Source organism: Centropristis striata, chromosome 5 (assembly GCF_030273125.1).
Source record: "Centropristis striata isolate RG_2023a ecotype Rhode Island chromosome 5, C.striata_1.0, whole genome shotgun sequence".
Lineage (NCBI taxonomy): Eukaryota > Metazoa > Chordata > Actinopteri > Perciformes > Serranidae > Centropristis > Centropristis striata.
This window is the reverse complement of record NC_081521.1, coordinates 35,770,867-35,792,672: the sequence shown is the minus strand read 5'-3', so window position 1 is coordinate 35,792,672 and position 21,806 is coordinate 35,770,867. Positions and strand designations below refer to the sequence as shown.

At 39.5% G+C, this 21,806-nt stretch overlaps 1 protein-coding gene across 2 annotated transcripts; it reads right to left on the bottom strand.

The window, feature by feature from the left end:
- Positions 1 to 1,241: 1,241 nt before the first annotated feature.
- Positions 1,242 to 21,043, bottom strand: kdm5bb (lysine demethylase 5Bb). Of its 2 annotated transcripts, XM_059332309.1 has the most exons (28): positions 20,690 to 21,043; positions 19,213 to 19,290; positions 18,639 to 18,761; positions 18,366 to 18,536; positions 17,824 to 17,880; positions 16,931 to 17,086; positions 16,718 to 16,811; positions 15,978 to 16,102; positions 13,011 to 13,169; positions 12,692 to 12,811; positions 12,439 to 12,597; positions 11,648 to 11,829; positions 11,352 to 11,514; positions 11,112 to 11,231; positions 10,736 to 10,930; positions 10,292 to 10,473; positions 10,031 to 10,155; positions 8,811 to 8,961; positions 8,558 to 8,672; positions 7,396 to 7,751; positions 6,494 to 6,632; positions 6,221 to 6,400; positions 4,774 to 4,935; positions 4,180 to 4,665; positions 3,998 to 4,082; positions 3,702 to 3,910; positions 3,365 to 3,619; positions 1,242 to 2,180 (listed from the first exon to the last, which is right to left on the bottom strand). In XM_059332309.1, the coding sequence occupies exons 1-28, from the start codon at positions 20,840 to 20,842 to the stop codon at positions 2,043 to 2,045; spliced, it is 4,638 nt and encodes a 1,545-aa protein (XP_059188292.1). In that variant the 5' UTR covers positions 20,843 to 21,043; the 3' UTR covers positions 1,242 to 2,042. The 2 variants fall into 2 exon arrangements, with proteins under 2 accessions (XP_059188292.1, XP_059188294.1); XM_059332311.1 differs by lacking the exon at positions 17,824 to 17,880.
- Positions 21,044 to 21,806: the final 763 nt, after the last annotated feature.

Genomic DNA, 21,806 nt, shown 5'->3' with positions numbered 1-21,806 from the left:
GGACAGTGTTGCCATGTTACTCAACAAAAGGTCTCTGTTCACATTGAAAACAAACTAATAAAAGAGCTAGCAGTCATCATAAACTGCAGATACGGAAGTTTTAAATAGCAGCCTTAAAATAAAGTGGTGAGTAAATACAAATGTATACAGCAACTGTTTCATGGTGTGTTACAAACAGACACTCTGAACTCTGAACCAAGGATTACTTTAAAAAGACACACACACCTGTTTTCTCTGTGCACCAGCTATTTTCTTTCGGTTGTAGTTCCTACATGAAACTGCTTAAAATGAGATTTGTGGATTTTTCTTGAGCAACCGGGACATGATTTCTAGAAAGAGACATGTATTTTTGGGTTGTTTTGAGCAACACAAGCCAAGTGCTATATAGTTCCATTATATTGGAGCGATGGCAAATATCTCTATAGCACATATCTACAACACTCGGCAACTCACACCAAAACAATATACACTGATAAACAGAACTACAGGAAAGTGAAACAGGAAAACATGAAAATGTGTTTTTTTTAATTAGGGGGTGAATTGTCCCTTTAAGTACAATATCTAAGTTAATGTTCATAGTTATTTTTCACCACTGCAGACTCCCTGAAGTCATTTAAAAAAACAAGTCTTAAATACTAAGCAAAGAAAAAACTTTTTATCATGACTTTGAGTTAGAAAACTAAATAAGGGAAGTTTGTGACCCCACAGTAAAAAATAAGATGCATTTAATAAAATTAATTCTTGTTTAGGGAGTTGGGAAAACCTGAGGATCATAATCCATCACATTGAACACGAAGCCTTAAACTTGTTGAGGTTTTTTTTAAAAAATAACATTGCCATTACAATGTGCTGTGCCGGCACAGGAGAATTTTCTGACTAACTCATCATAATTCTGCGGAGAGAAATTATATCTGGAGCCCAATGCATACTGGACTTTTGGGATTGATGCAAATACTTATATTAGAGAGAACATTACATTTGTCTCTGGATACTGTCGATCTATTGACACACACAGGAAGATATCAAAGCATTTGCATGGAAATAATCCTTCCCTTTCATGCTCACAACCAAAACATTTTTATTTTTGTGGTTTTTAAACACTTGGTTACCAACAAGAGACACTGAGAATAATTAGGGTGCACTAGATATAAAGAAGAGCTTAATGGTGTTCCCTGTAAATCACGTTTATGAGGACATCTAGTGGTTTATTTCTTCCATGTGCTCAAGTGAAATGAAGAGACTTCTTCATAGAACAAAAGGGCTTTATTCCACAATATAAACTTGTAACATCTTCAGCTACCCCCGAGTCTTCCCCTCAGTTTCCAATGCCGGGTTACATGCTGTGGTGGTAACATGCCAGCAGCGCTACGTCGCCACAACACAGATGTAATCCATCCATCTGTGTAGCTCTCTGTACAACACACCACCATCGCGAAAGCACCAACACAACTCAGCGGAGATCAAGCCATATTAAGTTGTTTCAGACAAAAATTATTGCTCAGATAAATAAACCTATTCTACAAAAAAATGGGAATAATTATATTAAGATGCATGTACTAAACACTGGATTTCAAAGTAAAGAATTGTAATAGTCATTTTTTTCGGGGGATAGGGGATGAAAACTGTGACTTCTGTCCCCTTAGCTCTGGTTTAACATGCAAGGAGGTTCCAGAGGAGACTATATTAACCCATGATTAACCCTCTTCACTGACGTAAGACTCCTTTTGCGTCGATGTAATGGAATCCCATGCGGCACACTTCACATCCTGTGTATTTTTTTTTCTTTTTTCATTTAGACAACCACAAACAATTCATAAGAAGAAAGAAATATATATAATATATATATGTAAAAATACAAAAAAATAACTAAACATTATAGTTCTGGACAACAAGTCAAAGAGGAGATAGCACCGTTGTTACAAAAGGGTTGGACAGACGTGACGGAGGTGAGGGGAGAGGTGACGCATCCAGACTGGTGGCTCGAATAAACAGACTGATGACCGACGTCAGCCATCCTTCAGAAAAAAACCTCTACCATCTCTTCATTTACTCATTTGTCCATCGCTCAGTGTACACCTGACACAAATGTAGTCCTCCTTCTCTGCCATCTCGGCCGTGACGCCTACGCAGACCTGGTGGAACCACTGGTTACAGCTGCCATCACACTGGACCCAATCCACCTGCAGGAAAACACACGTTGTTTTAACCATGAGGGAGAATAGAATGACATTAAACCTGCATTAACTGATTGTTTGGCCATTTGGTTATGAGCATCAAATTTTAAATGGATACATTTAATTTATAACAGTTGCTTATTTATACACCCAGCAGTTACAGAGCAACACCATTATTTATTTCGAGCTGTGTTTGTGCCCACCTGATCAATGTCAGTCCAATATTCACTCTCTTTTAGTTCTGTTTTCAGTCTGTACTAGTCTCACATAGCCAGATATTTGTCCACTATATTTAAATGCTTTGCCAGCAATGGAGAAAGTTCTGGCTAAACCCATCCTATCTCTGCACTAAGGCAATATAAATAGAGCATGACCAATACTGGATTACTGGGAAAGATGGATGGAGTAAAAAAAATTGTGATATTGATATATATCAGCCAATATTCTTGTAAATATATACGTTATAATTCATTAATAGAAATATAATCTTGGAAAGTTACTGTGATAATCCTATCTACAATGCATGGGCAGGATGAGTAGTTTGAGTTTGATGTTATAAGTTCCAAAATGTTTATCCTACTTTTTTGTTAGTGTTTGTAATGGGTCTTTTCAACACATTGTGGCTTATGTTGGCAAATATATGCAGCTTTGTGTCTCTTCTTCTGTTTCCTGCCACCACATTTTTAGTTGCAGTGCGCTCTGCTGGACAAACTATATGTATATTTTAAAATAGCTAAATCCCTGCAAAAGAAAACTTAACATAAAAATGTATGTCTACTATGTGATATGACCTTATGAGAAGCAGGCCTGCCTTATTGCACAATCGAAATCTTCATCCAAATTTAACATTTTCAGCATGGTAGGTTGCTGTGTCAGAGGTTTGAGTTGTTTTGGGGATTTTTAACTAATATTGCTGATTACTACAGCTGAAAACAATGCTATGAGAGATAAGTAAGTTTGCTGAAATGCTCTATAGAGCTGAGGGGAGCTGCAGAGTCAGGTGTTTTTTCAGTTTGAGCGACACCACTCACATTCAAATAGTCATGTAATCCATAGTTATTTGCTTGGATTAAGCACCAGGTTAAGTTTCTCAGTTTCTTTGATCTTAAAAGATTTTTTTAAAGTTTGTCTTTAAACATTGCGAACAGGCCCATATGTACATTGACACAATCATTTGTCGTTTTTCTCACCTCATCTCCCTCTGGCAGCTGACACCTCTCTGCCGGACACACAGCCATTTCCTCATCAGAGTCATCAGACTGGGAGAAATCAGAGCGCGGAGAGGACGAGGTTGAGGCAGGCCTCTTTTTATTCATCTTCTGTCTTTTGTGAGAGTGCTTTTTGCCCTTCACCCTGCGCTCTACATCGAATCCTTCCCTCTCCAGATGCCGCTTTGATTTCTTTTCTGCGCCAATCATAGTTTCCCTCACATCACTGACATCATCCTGAAAATAGAAAGAAATTAAAACTAACGTTGAGGCAGTTTTTTTTAAAGTGTTTTACTCACTTTATTGGACTTGTTTGTACCTGGTTCAGTGGTTGATTATTTCCCTGAGAGTTAAACTGCATGTGTGTGTCACAGTCTGTGGACTCATCCTGTGGTGGCGACATGCATCTGTCTAAGTGCTGGCTGCTGGCTCGGTCCAATAAAACGTGAAAAAGGCTCTGGACCTCTGGCAGACACACCTGCAGCAGGAGCCCCTCCACCATCAGTTCCTCCAGATCCTGACTTAGGCCTGTCACACAGAAAAACAGCCAGAACATAAACAATAATCATCTATAAAGACCAACAACTCTGCAGTTTATAATGAGGTGCCACCCACCCTGCAGCGGGATGCATCTGTGCTCGGTGTAGAAGACGGTCTGAGCATGGCTTGTCCTATTCCACTCCGGAGTCAAACAAGGAGCCTGTACAAAAAACATCAAATCCCAAACTTAACATTTGCACATTATACTTTTTTCAGTCAACTGCGACAAAAAGTGTCACACGGAGATGAAAAGTGACCTGAGTGTTGTTGTGAGCATCATGGCTGCCTGATGCCCAGCGGGTTAAAGTGGGAGGAGTTCCTGGTCTCTCTTCCAGTTCTGGTAGGTTACAAGACTGTGAGATCTCCTGCGCTCGCTGCTGCCAGTTAACTGTCCTCTCCACCAGATAGTGCAGTGCATCGCCCTCCGGCAGGCGCACCCCGAGACGCCGCAAAGATGTGAGTAGAGAGACGACTTTGTTCAATGGGGGCTTTTCTGAACGCTGGCACTGCGGACAGAGCCATGGCTGTGTTTCGCAGGAGTCTGACGGGTCTCTGATACACACGCTGTGGAAAGCATCCCTGCAGAGTTCACACTGTAACATCGCACCCATGGGCGCCTTCTGACAGATGCACACCTTCAGGTCCATGCAGTCTGCTGTGGGAAGGAGCTTTGACTCATTAGCTGCCCTGAGATTAGAGAAAGCCTCCATCTCCCTCGCCCGCAGCTCCTCCAGAGTTGCCATCTGGTGAATAAAATACAGACTGAGTCAGTTTGCCGATAGTGAGAGCTTGTGAGTCCAAATGACTACCACCCTCTGATTACACATTTATTTTAGGATTACTTCACTTACTGCAGAGGTAGAATCCCTGGTCTCTGAAAGAGCTTTCTCCACATCGCTGAGAGTGTTGAGCCTTGGCGTTTTCTTTTTGTTACTCTTCGGCGATTCTTTCACCTTCTTGGCCTTCCTCTTTGGAGAACCAACGTTTCCAACTTCACATCTTGGACACAGGACCTGCAAAGAACAAAGTAACTTTTAGGTTGTTTGCACTAACAGGCCCACAGGATTAAAAAGGCTAACATCCACCACCTCTGTTTTTCTAGTCCGGAGCATTTCACATATCTGTGTGTGTGAAATTCATTTGTAAAATATATATGCCAGTATTTATTGGTGATTAAAAATGTAATTTGATACTGACTTTGTTTACGCATATAAAGCAAAAATAGAGAGAGATAGAACAAAAGCAAGAGCATGAAGGTGGCAGACACTGTCTTTAAATCTCCAGTATGTCCTCTCCTGCCATCTGTGATGATAAATACTTTGTTTTGATGCAACAGAACTTATGACTCGATTGGTCTCTTTTATACATTTACAAACAAGTATTTTGTAGTAAGACAAAGGAAACTAAATTCGATTTAACCGTTGCTCCAAAACACTACATGTTAACCAGCCAGTCATTCTCAAGTTGGTGTGCTGCTGATTGGCTATTTTGAAATTTAAAATGAGTTATCCCAGCTAAAGATAAGAGTTCTTTTCAACCCTGTGAACCCCACAACCTCCCTGCAGGGATTGAATGGCATGTCTTAAAAAAACAACACTTTTATCAGGAAAAATAACAACATAAAAGCTTTAAATTGTGATATATATATATATCCTAAAAATCACTTTATTCTACATGACAAATTTAAAATTAGATAAAAAATAAACTGTTACTTGTTGTCACATGACAAGAATTCAGTGCAACCTCGACTGAATTGCAGTCTGTTTATACAAGACAGAGAGAAGAGGTTGTAAAACCGTAAGTAGTTCAATATGTACAGCATGTGGGGGCTCCAATATTGGTAATACTTGTGGGCTCAGAAAAATGTTGTATACCTAGCTTCCATTTTATGTAAATAAATGAATAAAGACATTCAACTAGCCTTTTTTTTTTATTACTTATGCATTATGACCCTATTATACTGCACAAAGACATTTTGGATTCTCTCCACTTACAGCCATGATTGTGCCATTTCCATAGAGAAGCAGGACTTTTATTTTGCAGAGAGTAGAGTGAAAAAAATGTGACTGAAAACTGTGTGGGGTTCAGAAGGTTAAAGTACAGCATCTGTTTTTATGTCTAAACAAGCTGCAAATGTGATCAGTAATATATTAAACTCAAAGGACATCAGAAATGTGGCTGCTGAAAGGCATTTTCAGTACATTTTTAAAAGGAGCTGTAATGGAATCAGGTCCAGTGGACATGAAGAGTAAGTGAGATGATGAGTGCATTATTAATTTAAAGTTTGTGGGATTTTACCTCCAGTAAGGTCAGTGTTGAGTCTCTCTGAAGGAAGGTTGCAGCTGCAGATTCTTTCCATTCTTGCACTTCTACCATTAAAGACTCCAGTCGGTCTAAAGGCTCCAGGTGGACTTGAATGGCTTGTCCTCGCAGGACCATGTCAGAAAGGCTGTCCATCATCTGTGTGGAACCACTGGCCTGAAAAAAGGTTTACAATCAGAATCAACCTATACAAAGAATAATATCCATTAACAAACCCCTAAAGATATGAGATGTCAAGTGCGTCCCAACCTGAAACTCCTCAGCTTCTTGAAGCCACTCGCTGGCTTTTATGATGGTGTCTTTCAGAAGGAGACAGTTTGGGAGGTAAGCGGAGATGCCGGACGCCTTCTCAGCAGCAGCACTTAGAGTCTCTATGGAGTGTGGTGGTCTGGTAGGCAGGAAAACACAAATGACACACTGTATCACTGATAAAACACCTGCATCTACTCCATAACACAACTGTTGCAACTGTGGCAGTTTCTTCAGACATCTTCACAGGAAGCTTTCTGAAATTATTTTTCCAACCAGCACTTTGAAAAATGTTTAAAATTTCCTGTACACTTTGTTTTTTAAGGACTTTTAAAACTCAGACTCTTGAGATGGAATATAAATTCATGATAAGTGTCAAACAGCTTTGGAAAAAACACTAGAAAATAAAATTAAAAACAATGTTTTTTATTCTGCGCAACCCAAAATTCAAGGCTGCAGTAAACTTAAACACAACCTTTTTGGAAAATACAGAAATTTAAGGTCTGCTTTGAAATTATTGTTACTGATAATGGACAGAAAAAGATGCACATTCCTGACAGCCATGCCATTAAAGCCTTTGAAAAGCACTTGTGACAGTTAATACTGAAAAGCACTTATTACCAATGGAATGAGGGCAGAACTAAATATGATGCTCACTTTTTGTTGGTCTTGTTGAATATTCTAGCAGCAGCATTTTGCACTAGCTGTAATTAAAATGAAGCAAAATCAGGAGCACTGACGTAATATAACATTATTCACGTACAATCAGTGCATATACCTGGACAGAAAGTAACAGGTATTTACAGAGCAGGATGACCTATCACAACGTCTTCTCGGTTATGTTTCTCCACCTTGTGGCTTAGATGCCAACGCTGCTATGGGTCAGGTGCTGCTGCCCTCACCTGGCTTTGAGGAGACTGCTCGCCTTGTCCTCCCAGTGCTCCGACACAGTGAGCAGCTCCTGCAGGCGAGCCATGGCTTTCTCCACTGATGGATGAGGCTCTAGGCCGACTCCCTGATCAATAAGCCTCCTCATGGTCTCCAGGGTCAGGGTGGCAGGCTGAGCGCGGGCCTGTTGCACCCCCTCAAGCCAGCGGGCCTGTTCCAGCCTCACTCTGAGGAGGGGCAGCTCAGGCAGCTCCACATCGAAGTCGAAGCTGACGTCTAAAAGGCTCTGGATCTCAGCGACACTGGGAACTTCGTCGGCCAGGACCTTCTCACTGTGCTGCTGGAAGTCTTCAATGCGATTCAGGAGTTCCTAAAGAAAGACGTCAATTCAAACACACAGAAAATAAAAAATCTGTGCTTTTACATAGCTGATATTGGTATTAATCAAAATCACATTTATTATATTCCACAGAAATCTTTGTAGATGTAGAAAGCAGTTATATGACTGCAAAGGTTTTATTACACTGTACCTATGTTTAACCATGTGAGATGTGTTTTTGTAACAAAACAGAGGTCTAATAAAGCGGTACAAACACATGGTTTTCACAAGGTACAGGGAGGAAGAAGGGCTTTAACAACCGGGTGTTTTCATAAATTATAAATTATTCATGTATTTGTTTATGTAATCTATTTATTTAAAAAAAAAAAGTATTTATTTATTTTTTTTGTAAATATGTATTATTTAAATATGTATGTTTAGGGGGAAAAAAAAGTGTTAATTGAGTAGTGGAGAAGGGGTAGGTTTAAATAAGCATATGCTTCATCCTACTCCTTTTCGGACATGTTGCGTTCACATTACAGCGTTTGTTTTGACTATTGCTATTTTTTGTTTTGTTTTGATACTTCTCATTGGATGTATTTGTTTTTGTGTTTACTTTGTTGTGTTACTCGCACATGTTCGAAATAAAAGCTGAACTGAACTGAAACTGAACTGAAAGTTATAATGAGTGCTACCGAAAATACCATTTGTATGCTACAAATCCTCCCTTTTGTAAATGTCTCTTTCGTTATTTTTTTTTATGATCTTTTTTTTTATTGTAGGTCCTATATGTCAGGGAATGTCTGGTTCTGTTAAAAATGAAAAATTCAAGAATCAATACTAATTCAATAGCCTACCTTCAGCATGGGGGCTTGAGGGAGACTGCAGGAGAGGTTATACAGCTGCCTCACAAATGAACGCAGCTCCTCCACGGTCAGCTGGCTGCATGATTTCCCACTTCCACACCGATACCTTGGAGAGAGCGTCCAATCAATTAAAGAAATGAACCCCATTAAGCCACTGATACTACTTGACTTGAGGAAATGTGGAGAAATGAGAAGACAGCTAATCTATAAACTTAGCTGATGTAGTAGAGTGTTTTAACGCTACCTGGTCTGCCTCTTGCCGTTCAATAGCTGCTGTGCCACCGAGGAGCACTTCTCTGCATCTTTTGTGACCAGACGGAGCCGACGTAGCAGGTCATTGTCAGGGAACAGGTGGGTCTCGGACTGAGCAACAAGTGAGCGAAAGACTGGCAGGCCTGAGGAGAGATCACCTGGTTAATAACAGTCTTAACATTCACAGTTTAACCCATTAAGACCAAAGTCTGCCTAGAAAAACACCCTCTAAAACCTCAGCATTGTTTCAAAACAACCTCACAAAACCTGAGGGTTTTCTAAAAAACTGTAATTCGGCCTCTATTTTTTTAGATGACCCCATCACTGTTCAACTCTATTTTCTGTCAATTCTTCCATGTGAAGGCATGAAAGTTTTGTTTTGTTTTTCCCCCCCATTCGCTTTCCACACATGTGTTTCAGTGAATCTCATTGCCTTTCATCGGTTACGTGTCCTAAAAACAACCAGATCATCCAAAACAACGTTGCATTCAATCCAAGCGGGTTAAATAACACAAATTATACAGGAATGACAACAAACACATCACCTTTAGTTGATTTTCGGCCCGTGTTTTCATAACTTTCATTATTGACGACTATTCACCTATTCATGCACGGCACACCTAACTTTTAAAATGTGTTTTATCTACCTTTCAGGGGCCGTTGTTTTCACTTCACTTTAGTATGCTATCAAAATCCACTCATTTGTTTAACAAAGCTATTGTGTCATCATGAAATTCTATCTCCATCATGGAAATTAGTCTGAGGTTTTTAGAATGTTTCATGAGCTAAATCTTAAATACTGTGTGTTATAAACATGTTTTTAAAAGTGGGTGTATGAGAAAATCACTCATAAATTGAGACTACAAGAGTCACAGTTTGAGGATAAATGTGAAAAATGGACTGATTACAGAAGATGAGAAGAGGACGCCACCATTGTCACTGAACAATAAGGACATTGATATAAGAATGAGTGTATGACCATGTATGTATGATGTGCCCTGACACTGTAATTGTTGAAAGGAAAAAATGAATAAAAAATAAGTTACAAAAAAAAAAAAGTGGGTGTATGACATGAACATCATTTAGGAAGTTCCAACAATCAGTATTATAAAAGCTAAGATATGGCTGCATGGTTTGAGAATATCAGGGGATAGTATTTCACTGGTAGGGTCTTTTAATGCATTGTTTTCTTTATTTGCTCCAGCTGCTTACCTTTCTTCTTTTCTAATTTAGCCTCTAGAGTCTCTGTCACAAGGCAGGCCCAGTCATCATACTGTTCAGCTCGCTGCTTCACTGCATTCATCATGGGGTACAGATTGTCCAGTGTGTATCTGAAGCTGCAGGAGCAAACACAACATACACGCATTTAATTATACACACAAATGGAATTCAGGAGGCCCAGAATATTCACTATTCATTACATTTAAACATCTCACAGGTAGTGTGCACTGCATCAGCTCCAGGGGGACTTACTTCAGTGTGTAGTTGGAGACGGGGCAGGAGCAGAGGTCGTTGATGTGGTACAGACAGACCAGGACTCCAGGGCTGCAGGGACAGGTGATGGCAGACAGGTAGCAGGTGGTCCTGCACCTGGCACACTGCCGCTCGTCATCCTGGAGGTTATCATATCTTGCCTCCTTACAATGCAACACCCCCTGAAGGTGTGAGACAACAACAAGGGTGTTAAAAGCAAATTAGTGAGCCTGCTTATTTGAGTGAACATGATATCTCTTAACACTGTATTTATATTAACATGGCCCTTGAATTGCAAGACATCAACAAACCTTACATTGTAAAAGCAACACACTATTTTATATTTTTACACATAATGTTGACATCCTGCCTTATTGTTTGCTTATCAAGAAACAATACACAGTATAATGGTGTAGAAGTATATTAAAAACTACACTATCCTACCATTTTCTTCACTTTCTCTCTCTGTTTCTGCTCATCTCGAATCATGGAAACCATGTCTTTGTGGACAGCTGAGGCCAGGACCACATCCAGTGTGCCCGCTTTCGAAGCCATGTTGCAGACCATCTCATCATGGGAGAACACATTGTACCGGTGCAGTATACGATAGTGGTCAACGCACTGCCTGCCAAGAGGCATCTGGTGATACAGAGAGGAAATAATAGTTGTAAGGGACAGTTCATTCATGATGTGTCAAATCCACAACATATACAGGAGCAAGTAATGCATGAAATTCAAGGAAGATAAAATAAAACTTCCAGCTTTTCTGATCACAACTTTTTTGAATGTGAATATTTTCTGTTTTTCTTCCTAAACATACCCAGTCCACAGTGCAGAAGTTGACTGCCTCAGCGAAGTTGAAGCCCTGATTGAATCCACTGTGGTAGGCTCGGGGAAACGTGATGACAAACTCACCAGCACACTGGTTTGTTCTGTAAATCTAAAGGGCAGCAGAGACAAAAGAAGATGATTTATGTTCCTGTTTGAAAGACCAGCTGCCTGTCTGTGAAAGTGGCAGCGGTGCACCGGTTCATGCCAAATAAGCTGCATAATTACGTACTGGGACACCGTGGGCCATCAGGGTGTTGGGGTTCATGATCGTGACCAGCTGGTGCAGCAGGTCAGGCTGAGACTCAAACAGCTCCGGGGCCAGTTTCCTCATCACCGCCTCTAGCTGTTCTGCAGCAAAACCAGGAGCTCCGTACCAGGTTTTCGGTTCTCCCCTGATAATTAATAAGATAAAAGTAGGATTTAGGTCGTTACTAGGCAAGATACAGACTGAATACTTAGCAACACCAGCCGCCATGAATAATCTCTGAGCTCTAATCCAAAAAAAAGCCATTAACACTTAAATACCAGTGCAGGTAGTTGATGGAGTAGCTCCAGTGATCCTCGATGTGCCAGCAGAAGGAGGAGAAGCACATGCCAACATAAAGCCACGGCAGCGTCATCCCACAGATGTCAGCTGTCACATGAGTCAGTACAGAAGGGTTCATCATCGCCAGGTTGTTGAGGTTCCAGCCACTCTTGAGGTATTTCTGCAAGACAGATGACATTTTAATAACACAGTAATATACTGTTCATAGCACTTTATATTAGATTGATGCTATCTGATAGAGTCAAATACAACTGCCACACAGTAAGGTAAGGTTCTGCAGGTAATATTAATACCACATATAATGCAAATGAATACCTGTTTCTTTATCAGTTAGTTATGTGAAACATAAAATAATATCTGCCATCATGTTACAGCACGTTTTTGCTCTGTGGTGACAAGTCCACTTTGCACTGGAGGTCTCAGGCTTCTTCTGCAGCTTTTGATTGGCCTTTGATGGATTGGTGTAACTAATCTAGTTTGTCTGTGTACATATAAATCTCAGATTTAGGGAAGTGCATGGATATATCCCCCTTCAGTAGAGTAATACAGATGAATACAGATTAGCATTGTCAAGCTAGGTTTTTTGGAGACATAAACTAAAGTAAACATATTTTTGAGTGGAAGGTTTTTACAGCTTCTGAGGTATTTTATGAGGATTCACACTGCTTTTTAAGATTTTTCCTACCGTGACCACGGACCACCGTGATTCTACAGACAATCTTTAATACTTTTGGGTGGCGTTTATGACCACTTTGTTTCACTGGTTTACCTCATCATCTGGGGAAACCTTAAATTTCCCATTTGGAATAGGGAATCCACTCCCAAACTCCTTTGAGGCAATATCTGCTCCATATTCTACAGTAACATCCTCCTCGATGGCTCCCACCAAACGCCAGAACTCTTTCTCCACCAGCTCTGTGGGTACCATCTGTAATGAATACACGAAAAACGCATTTTTAATTTTAATAAATACTCACAGCAGGAAGGGCTGAAAGATTTATTCTGAAAGATTTTCTCCTTACATGAACTGGCATGTTGAAGTAGTCGGATTTGAAAGCATCAGCCATTTGTCCAAATGCACGCAGGGAATAGTCTCTGAATGCTTGTTCAAAGCCAAATGCCTCGTGAGGTTTGTTGCATTCCTGTGGGTAAACAACAAAAAAAACAATGAACAAATATGTTAAATGTGTTTTGGAGTCCTTGCTTTTAATACTATAAATACTTGTAGTCATTCCCTTTTAGGAGTAGACTAGATTAGAAAACTAGCACTTAATCAAGAGTCACATTTATCACGTTTCACATTTTTCGTCACATTAATCAGACTTTGCAGCTTCTCCTCACCTGAGCGAGACACTTGGGACACCTCCAGTCTCCTTTGGGGATGCCTGGCAGAGGAGGGATCAGGCAGAAGGTGTGGTAGCTGTCGTCACAGCCGTCACACAGCAACAGACGTTCTTCGTCTCCCCCGCTGCCGCACACCAGACACACCACCAGATCCACCTGGAGAACAAAAGCCGGAGTTTGTAACACATCTTCAGAGCCATGACAACAAGCTAATGTAGTTTCTATAAACAGACTTTAAACAAACAAAAGGCAATTTTACAGCACAAGTTTAATGTTAAGTGATCAGAGCTGAGCTTCTAGTGATGCATTAAACTAACAAGCCTGTCCATTTTTGATCAGGAAATTTCTGATGCAGGTGGGTGGTTGACGTGACGCTCAATTTTTGTGTTCCCAGTGACAAATATTACTAAAATTTGATAATATTTCATTAAAATTAATGTTTTAATATGCAGTTCATTCTTCTACATCTAATCCATCTGCAAACAATGAGTATCATTCTTCAACTATGCAAATATTCTGTTTTGAAAATGACATTTGTCCACCGGTGCAACTGTACTAGGTACAGGTCCTTCTCAAAAAATTAGCATATTGTGATAAAGTTCATCCTTTTCCATAATGTAATGATAAAAATTAAACTTTCATATATTTTAGATTCATTACACACAACTGAAGTAGTTCAAGCCTTTTATTGTTTTAATATTGATGATTTTGGAAAAAAAAGGAAAGAAAAACTCAAAATCCCTATCTCAAAAAATTAGCATATTTCATCCGACCAATAAAAGAAAAGTGTTTTTAATACAAAAAAAAGTCAACCTTCAAATAATTATGTTCAGTTATGCACTCAATACTTGGTCGGGAATCCTTTTGCAGAAATGACTGCTTCAATGCGGCGTGGCATGGAGGCAATCAGCCTGTGGCACTGCTGAGGTGTTATGGAGGCCCAGGATGCTTCGAGAGCGGCCTTAAGCTCATCCAGAGTGTTGGGTCTTGCGTCTCTCAACTTTCTCTTCACAATATCCCACAGATTCTCTATGGGGTTCAGGTCAGGAGAGTTGGCAGGCCAATTGAGCACAGTAATACCATGGTCAGTAAACCATTTACCAGTGGTTTTGGCACTGTGAGCAGGTGCCAGGTCGTGCTGAAAAATGAAATCTTCATCTCCATAAAGCTTTTCAGCAGATGGAAGCATGAAGTGCTCCAAAATCTCCTGATAGCTAGCTGCATTGACCCTGCCCTTGATAAAACACAGTGGACCAACACCAGCAGCTGACATGGCACCCCAGACCATCGCTGACTGTGGGTACTTGACACTGGACTTCAGGCATTTTGGCATTTCCTTCTCCCCAGTCTTCCTCCAGACTCTGGCACCTTGATTTCCGAATGACATGCAAAATTTGCTTTCATCCGAAAAAAGTACTGTGGACCACTGAGCAACAGTCCAGTGCTGCTTCTCTGTAGCCCAGGTCAGGCGCTACTGCCGCTGTTTCTGGTTCAAAAGTGGCTTGACCTGGGGAATGCGGCACCTGTAGCCCATTTCCTGCACACGCCTGTGCACGGTGGCTCTGGATGTTTCTACTCCAGACTCAGTCCACTGCTTCCGCAGGTCCCCCAAGGTCTGGAATCGGCCCTTCTCCACAATCTTCCTCAGGGTCCGGTCACCTCTTCTCGTTGTGCAGCGTTTTCTGCCACACTTTTTCCTTCCCACAGACTTCCCACTGAGGTGCCTTGATACAGCACTCTGGGAACAGCCTATTCGTTCAGAAATTTCTTTCTGTGTCTTACCCTCTTGCTTGAGGGTGTCAATGATGGCCTTCTGGACAGCAGTCAGGTCGGCAGTCTTACCCATGATTGCGGTTTTGAGTAATGAATCAGGCTGGGAGTTTTTAAAAGCCTCAGGAATCTTTTGCAGGTGTTTAGAGTTAATTCGTTGATTCAGATGATTAGGTTAATAGCTAGTTTAGAGAACCTTTTCATGATATGCTAATTTTTTGAGATAGGGATTTTGAGTTTTTCTTTACTTTTTTCCCCAAAATCATCAATATTAAAACAATAAAAGGCTTGAAGTACTTCAGTTGTGTGTAATGAATCTAAAATATATGAAAGTTAAATTTTTATCATTACATTATGGAAAAGGATGAACTTTATCACAATATGCTAATTTTTTGAGAAGGACCTGTAGCATTACTTATCTTAAAACAACTGTAATTTAATGAAAAATTAATCTAAATACATTAAAATACTTGAATGAATGTCATATGAGTGTTTACTTAATGAATCTAGAGGATATAAGTGTTAAGGTCCCTATGTAGAGTTATTATGACACATTACATTTTGTCGACAAAACTGGTGTCCTCCTGGAGCAACGTCATTATGTCGATATAAAACAGGCATTAATGTGACCACCCCATTACTGAGAGGGGTCCTTCCAGAATCAGGAAGGACAGAAGAATCTCTGGAGCAGGTGGACTGCACACAAGATCACTTCTGTCTCAAATATTTTCACAATATTACTATTTCCGTGCAGTGTTGGAACTGGTCGTCTTAAGGTAGTCCTTTGGTACAACGCAGTTTAAGTATTGATCTAAATTTTTTTAAATCAATTTACATTGATTGATCATTGAAAATAATGTAAATTGATAAAAATATTCATAACTAATATGCCTTGGGCTTATCTATCTTATCTGTCCAACATTCTCTGAATTAAATAATGACATTCTTTATTTTGTTGCACCGGTGGACACATTTTAGGACTACCACACCAAAAGTTAATAATATGCTAAATATATGAAGATTTGGAAAATGGACACATTCAGTTTTGAATTATTCACATATAAGGGAATATAATTGTATGTCATTTGACATATATTTTTGAATTATTCTTTTTTTCACTTTGAATTTGAGTTCACGTCAACCACCCAGGTACATCTCAACCAAAAAAAGGAGAAAAAAGACATTTGTACTTACTGGACTCGGAAGAAGAGGAGGGAGGAATTTCTTGTACCGTGACTTGACTATGACTTTTTCGGGTTCAATTATTGGTTCTTTAATTTCAACTGGTTCCTGTTTCACTGGAATGGGAATCTCTTTTTCTGCAAGACAACAGGAAACATTACAAACTCCACTACATTACAGAGCATTGCACTTGTGTTTAAATATGAACTTGATTTTACGCACCCCTGTTTAGCATTTATAAGCAGTATACAAACATTTAATAAAGGTTTTTTGATGCTAAAACGACAAAAAGTTGTATATGCAGCTAAAAGAACATTTTCTTTTTTTATTAATGTAAAATATTTGTCAATTATAACTTAAATATACATTTTCTACCCCGATATAGTTAATTTCATATCTCCAATAAATATCATGAAATAGCTTTCTGGTAATTTAATAAATAGTCTAAATTAAATAATAAAGCCTATTTCTATATCTTATATCTATATCTTTATATATTTTTATTATATATATATATATATATATATATATATATAATATATATTATATATATATATATATATATTTTTTTTTTTTTAACAAAAGGAACAACAACAGTTTCAAGTGAAATTACAGAGAATAAATAAACAAATATTAAAAAAATATAAATAATTTGGAATGCTAAATACGGATAGTTAGGGTGAATCGATACCATAAATACTGAAAATGCAATTAGTGTAGCTATTTTTTCACTTGTGGATGTGGAGTCTGACCTGGTTCTTGCTTGGCAACAAAAGAACCCATCCTCCGCCTCAGATTCGGCTTGTTGTCTCCAGGCTCAACCGGCTCTGTCTTCACACAGGCGGCCTACAGTAAACGTGAGAAGTTAAACTGCAAGAATCTTAAAGCCATTAAGATTTCTGAGCTGTGTCAGTCAGTGGAGAGTCTTCGTCAGGTGTTATGCGGCTCTCTCCAACAACACGTACCTCACACCTCATGCGCTTGGCCCTGCGAGCGGTAGGGCCGGTGTCGGGCGTCTGGGCAGTCTGCCTCTGAGCCTGATCCTGCAGTTTGAGCTCCTTGGTGTCAATGCTCTCCGTGCTTACTTTGCTCTCCACTGGCTGGATAGGCTTCTGAACACACTGAAGGAAATTGCATGCCAGTTAAAACCACATCCTACTGGCTATTAAAACACACATGTGTGCCGAACTGGAAATACCTGTATGTCCAAATACTGTCTTAATTTCAGTTTACCAACAGTAACAATAGGAGCTATCTGCTGCTACCAAGTGTAGCTGAAAGACTGGGACATATTCTATCAATTCAGCATTTGGAATAAACACAGTGTCAACTTAAACAGCCAGAGGACAAAAAAGGCCATAAGAGGATGTTGTTAGTTACAGTTGATCAACCCAAACAGGAGCACAGACACTCAGGGGAACATGCCAAATTAGAACACAAAAGACAAATCTGAACTGAGGCACAGTGAACAGGTAAAAATATCAGAAGTTAATGTGCTGTCTGTCAGTTGTCGGTTTAATAATTATAGCAGCACTTGATAGAAGAGAAAATCAACACCAATATTTGAACTGATAATTAATTAACACCTAATTGTTGACTGCTGCCTTAAAGAATTGTATTCTAAATGTGCCCAAAGATGCATTTGAAGTGTAGATTAACTCATAGAGCTAGCAAAAGGTGAGGGGATCCTTTTGCTGTAAAACTAGATAATGGTGGTTTAAGATGGTTTAAATTCATACCCTGCCTGTGAATATTACAACAAGAAACTGGTCATGCAGTTTCCTGTCCAGGCATAGATAAACATGCATTCTTTGTTAATTGTGAGACCGAGTGGCTTCCAACAATTGCACAAACATACCTTTTCAAGTTCAGGATCAGCCTCCAAACGCATCAGTTTGGAAACTGGCTCTGGTGCCTGAGGCAAGAAAGAGCTTGGGTAATTAAACAATTTAGAGTGACCTGCCGAAGGGTCACATGACACCAATTGTTGGATAAGCTCTCTTGCAACATGTTAGGGGATATTTAGGTACAAATGCTATTACATGACGTGACACCAGAGCATAAATTCATACTGTAAAAAACACAAGTCCATTCAAGTCACAAGTTCAAATTAAAATGCAACATAAAATATAAATATAACATGCATGTCCTAATAATGCATTTGTTTGCATTTATTGTTATGGTCACAATGTATTTATATTCCTTTAAATCTTCACTTGTATCCATTTCTTCTTGTTCAAAGTGAAACACATATTTTAGCATAATTAAGGTGTATTTTAACATTAAGTCATTTGTAGTAATAAAACATATAAGTTAGCATTATTAGGGTTTTGTTTACAGATTAGCCAAATGTTACAAGAACAAGAGATGCTGTCATTATGATGCATGAGTCCAACTCACCAGCAGGTTTGCTCCAGCCTGAAACAGATTGTAGGGATACAGAATTTTCTCATAATGCCCTCTCAGGTGTGAGCCAACAGCTTTGCCCGGGGCAAAACCCATTTGTAGTGCAATCTTAGTCCATCGCCTGTCCTGACAGATCATGTCAAATCCACCCTCATCTGCTACCAGCTGAAATGACAGATGAGTTACATTAACAGGGTAAGGTGCTTATTTAACTGAATTTTATATATATATATAAACATATAATTTGCAAAGATGTCAATTATCAACCTTATTTAGCTTATATAAATCCAAAATCTTCCTTTCCACATGAGGAATCTTCAAGGTACATCCCTGCAAATCCCAGAATTTGGCAATCTGGTCCAAGAAGTTGAGCTTGACTCTCGTCTGTGCCTGAAAAATATTTGTCAGCCACAAACAAATTAAATTCAAGGAAATTAAACGAGTCCAGGTTTTCGAGGAAAATCAATGCAATCACTGGGGAAAATAACATAAGGGCTAAAAATAATCTGAACAGGCTGGATTTAAAAAAAAAAAAAATCAAGAACAGGGTAGTGGGTCCTATTTAAATGAATAAGTAAATGAATAAATGCAATTTCAGTTTAATTCTTTAAAGTTTGGATTAAGTAACAATTACGCGTTGCAGTTTGCAATTCATCCATTGTTACATAATAACATCACAAAGCATTAATAACATTACTAATCTTTGTGTTATTATATGTGTAGCCTGTATGGACCAGGTAATTACATGCACAAGGTAAAAAAAAGGGCCAATTATACAGTTTTTAAATACTGACACACAAGCAGAGATGTAAACACACAAACACAGCTTGATTAAACCCACCTCCAGTTCATTGAGCCTCTGGATCCGAGGAACAAAGTGAAGTCTGTCAACATCACAAGCAAATGGAGGCTGCCAACCCTAAACAGCAACAAAAATACACACAATGACACATGAAGGTCATCAAAACACATAGCCACGATATTTATTTAGTATTTTGCTTTTATGATTTTCATACTTGCTTTGATAAGTTGCTATATCATTAAATATATTTATTATTCCTTTGAAGATGGTCCCCCTTGTGACAATTGTTTTTCAAAGCATAAACCCAAATATTAGAAATTCATATTCTTCACCCATGATGTTTTAAATAAACTTAAATTAAGCAGATAAAAGAGGCTTATGACTAAATGGTTGCTGGGTTTGAAATTGATGGTAAAATCAAGTTTGGTTTAAGAGCAAGGCCTGAAAGTACACGGTGATCCTTTTCAGTTTATAACTCACAACACAGATCAATATGGGTGTCAATACTAAACACAGCCTTACATAATAAGACAACAATATCCCATCAAGTGAGCAAAGACCCAAGTTCTTGTTTAAAGTCAGTAGCCATCATCCCCCACTGGCACACAAAATGGCCAGATGGAAGACTCACCAGCCCAGCTTACCACAAAGCCAACATGGAGGACAACACCCTACAACACAGGCTCATACATGAACAGTGGCTCATCTTCCAAGGAACTTAAATCATTATATCATGCAACACAGCTCCAATATTGTGAAATATGGCGAGTTGAACTGAAACTTCAAAAGCCACAACTTGTTATTAACAATAATTGTGGTCTTATATTTAAATAACCCAGTGCACTTCTTGTCCAATCATGGGGCAATTTTCATGACACTCAAACCATTAAATGGGGCATTTATTCAACCTGAGCCATGAAACAAACACACACTGCTGCAGATATTCATTAGCAGCTGGCAGATGATTGAGAAGAGATGGATGGATGCACACTGACTGACCCAACTGCATCATGATGCTCTTCAACAAATAATTAACCTATGGAGAAGTGAGGACATTAAAAGGACACATAGCAAGTGATAACATCCATGATTGCTATCTGCTCATCATGATCTTCTACTCTACGCAGATGAAGGAGAATGGCTTCCGCATAGCCTCCTATGTCAGAACTGAATTATGACAGGTTGGTTGTTGAGCTAGCGTTAGCATAGCTGGCTAGCAGCTCAATGAACACAGCACTGAGGCTTTGTTGACACACGGTGGACCGCGACTATGATCCACTTTTAATACGGTGACACATCTTTAATGCTGCTCAGGAGCTTTAAACCGACCAAAAACGGCGCTGTGGGGACGTTAATAACCGGGAATGGGAGCTAGCTATCTGTGAGCAGCACAAAGAATGAACACAGCCGCATCCGCCATGTTGAACAGTCCCTTTAAATCCCGACGGCTCGGTCCATCTACAGCCGTCTGAACGGTCCACTAATCCCGCATAACCGCTTTATTAATCACACTCACCGGAGGCGGGCGGACTTTGCAGATGCCGTTTTTTTCGGCGATGGGACGGATCTTATTGATGAAAGCAAAGGGGTCCTTAAATTCTTCCCAGCTCGGCTCGAAGACCGGGCACTCCGGAGGAGGCTTGAACTCGTCCGGCCGAGGCTGGCTCATCGTTTCGGACCGACGGGACGGGTCACACACAAAGTATCGCCCTGTTGCGTTTTTTCTATTTTCTTTTCTGAATAATAATCCCGTTTGTTCACCGTCAGACTCGGTGGCAGCCAGTCAGTCGTCACCAGCACGAGAGGAGACAGCTTACACACATACAGATACACACACAAACATACACTCACTCACACACACACACATCCATGCACAGTGAGGAGAATGTTCCAAGGCAGTGAGCACGTCCGCTGGAAAAACTAGACACCGCGCAGCTCATATTGATGCGGGAATGATTTATCAGTCTGCACAATCTTTGATATTACACAGCGTCGCCCTGTTAAAATAATCGCCTAACTCATTTTTTCAAGTTTTGCAGGAAACACAAAAAACGTCACCAAAAGTGTAACATATGACATTTATTGATCATTTCACTCTAAAAGGATGTAACAAAGGATGGGTATTGGCATAGTAATAACACTGTGTGTAAATTATGTAACTTGAATAAATGCCTTAGGCAATTATTTGAACATGCCTTTGTGACTTAAGCAAGATATGGTAACACTTTATTTTGAAGGTGTCTACATAAGAGTCACACAAGCCTGTCAGAAACATGACATGACAAGTATCATGAGCTTTAATGTTACTTCAGAGTGTCATTAATGTTCATGACACATCCCATGTCACTCTTATGTAGACACCTTCAAAATAAAGTGTTACCATATCTTGCTTAAGTCACAAAGGCATGTTCAAATAATTGCCTAAGTCACATTTTATTTTGACTTAGGCATAATAAATCCACTTAAGTCCCACACTTGACATAGACCATTATCTTAAAGGGGTAAAATCACATGATCTGATCAACTGAGGATGTAGGAGATTTTACCATAGGTGGCCGGCGTCATGAGGAGATGATTTAGGCAAAAAAACCCAGTTTTGACAAAAAATGACTTAGGCGATAATTTTACAGTGT

Bases quoted from the DNA above. Each gene is read 5' to 3' on its own strand.
- kdm5bb (XM_059332309.1), bottom strand. From the start codon at position 20,842: ATGAGCCAGCCTCGGCCGGACGAGTTCAAGCCTCCTCCGGAGTGCCCG. The intron at 13,170-15,977 runs GTAAGTACAAAT...TTTGTTCTCCAG, and splicing joins CTCCTCTTCTTCCGAGTCCA to GTGGATCTGGTGGTGTGTCT. The intron at 10,931-11,111 runs GTATGTTTAGGA...CTGTATCACCAG, and splicing joins ACTTCTGCACTGTGGACTGG to ATGCCTCTTGGCAGGCAGTG.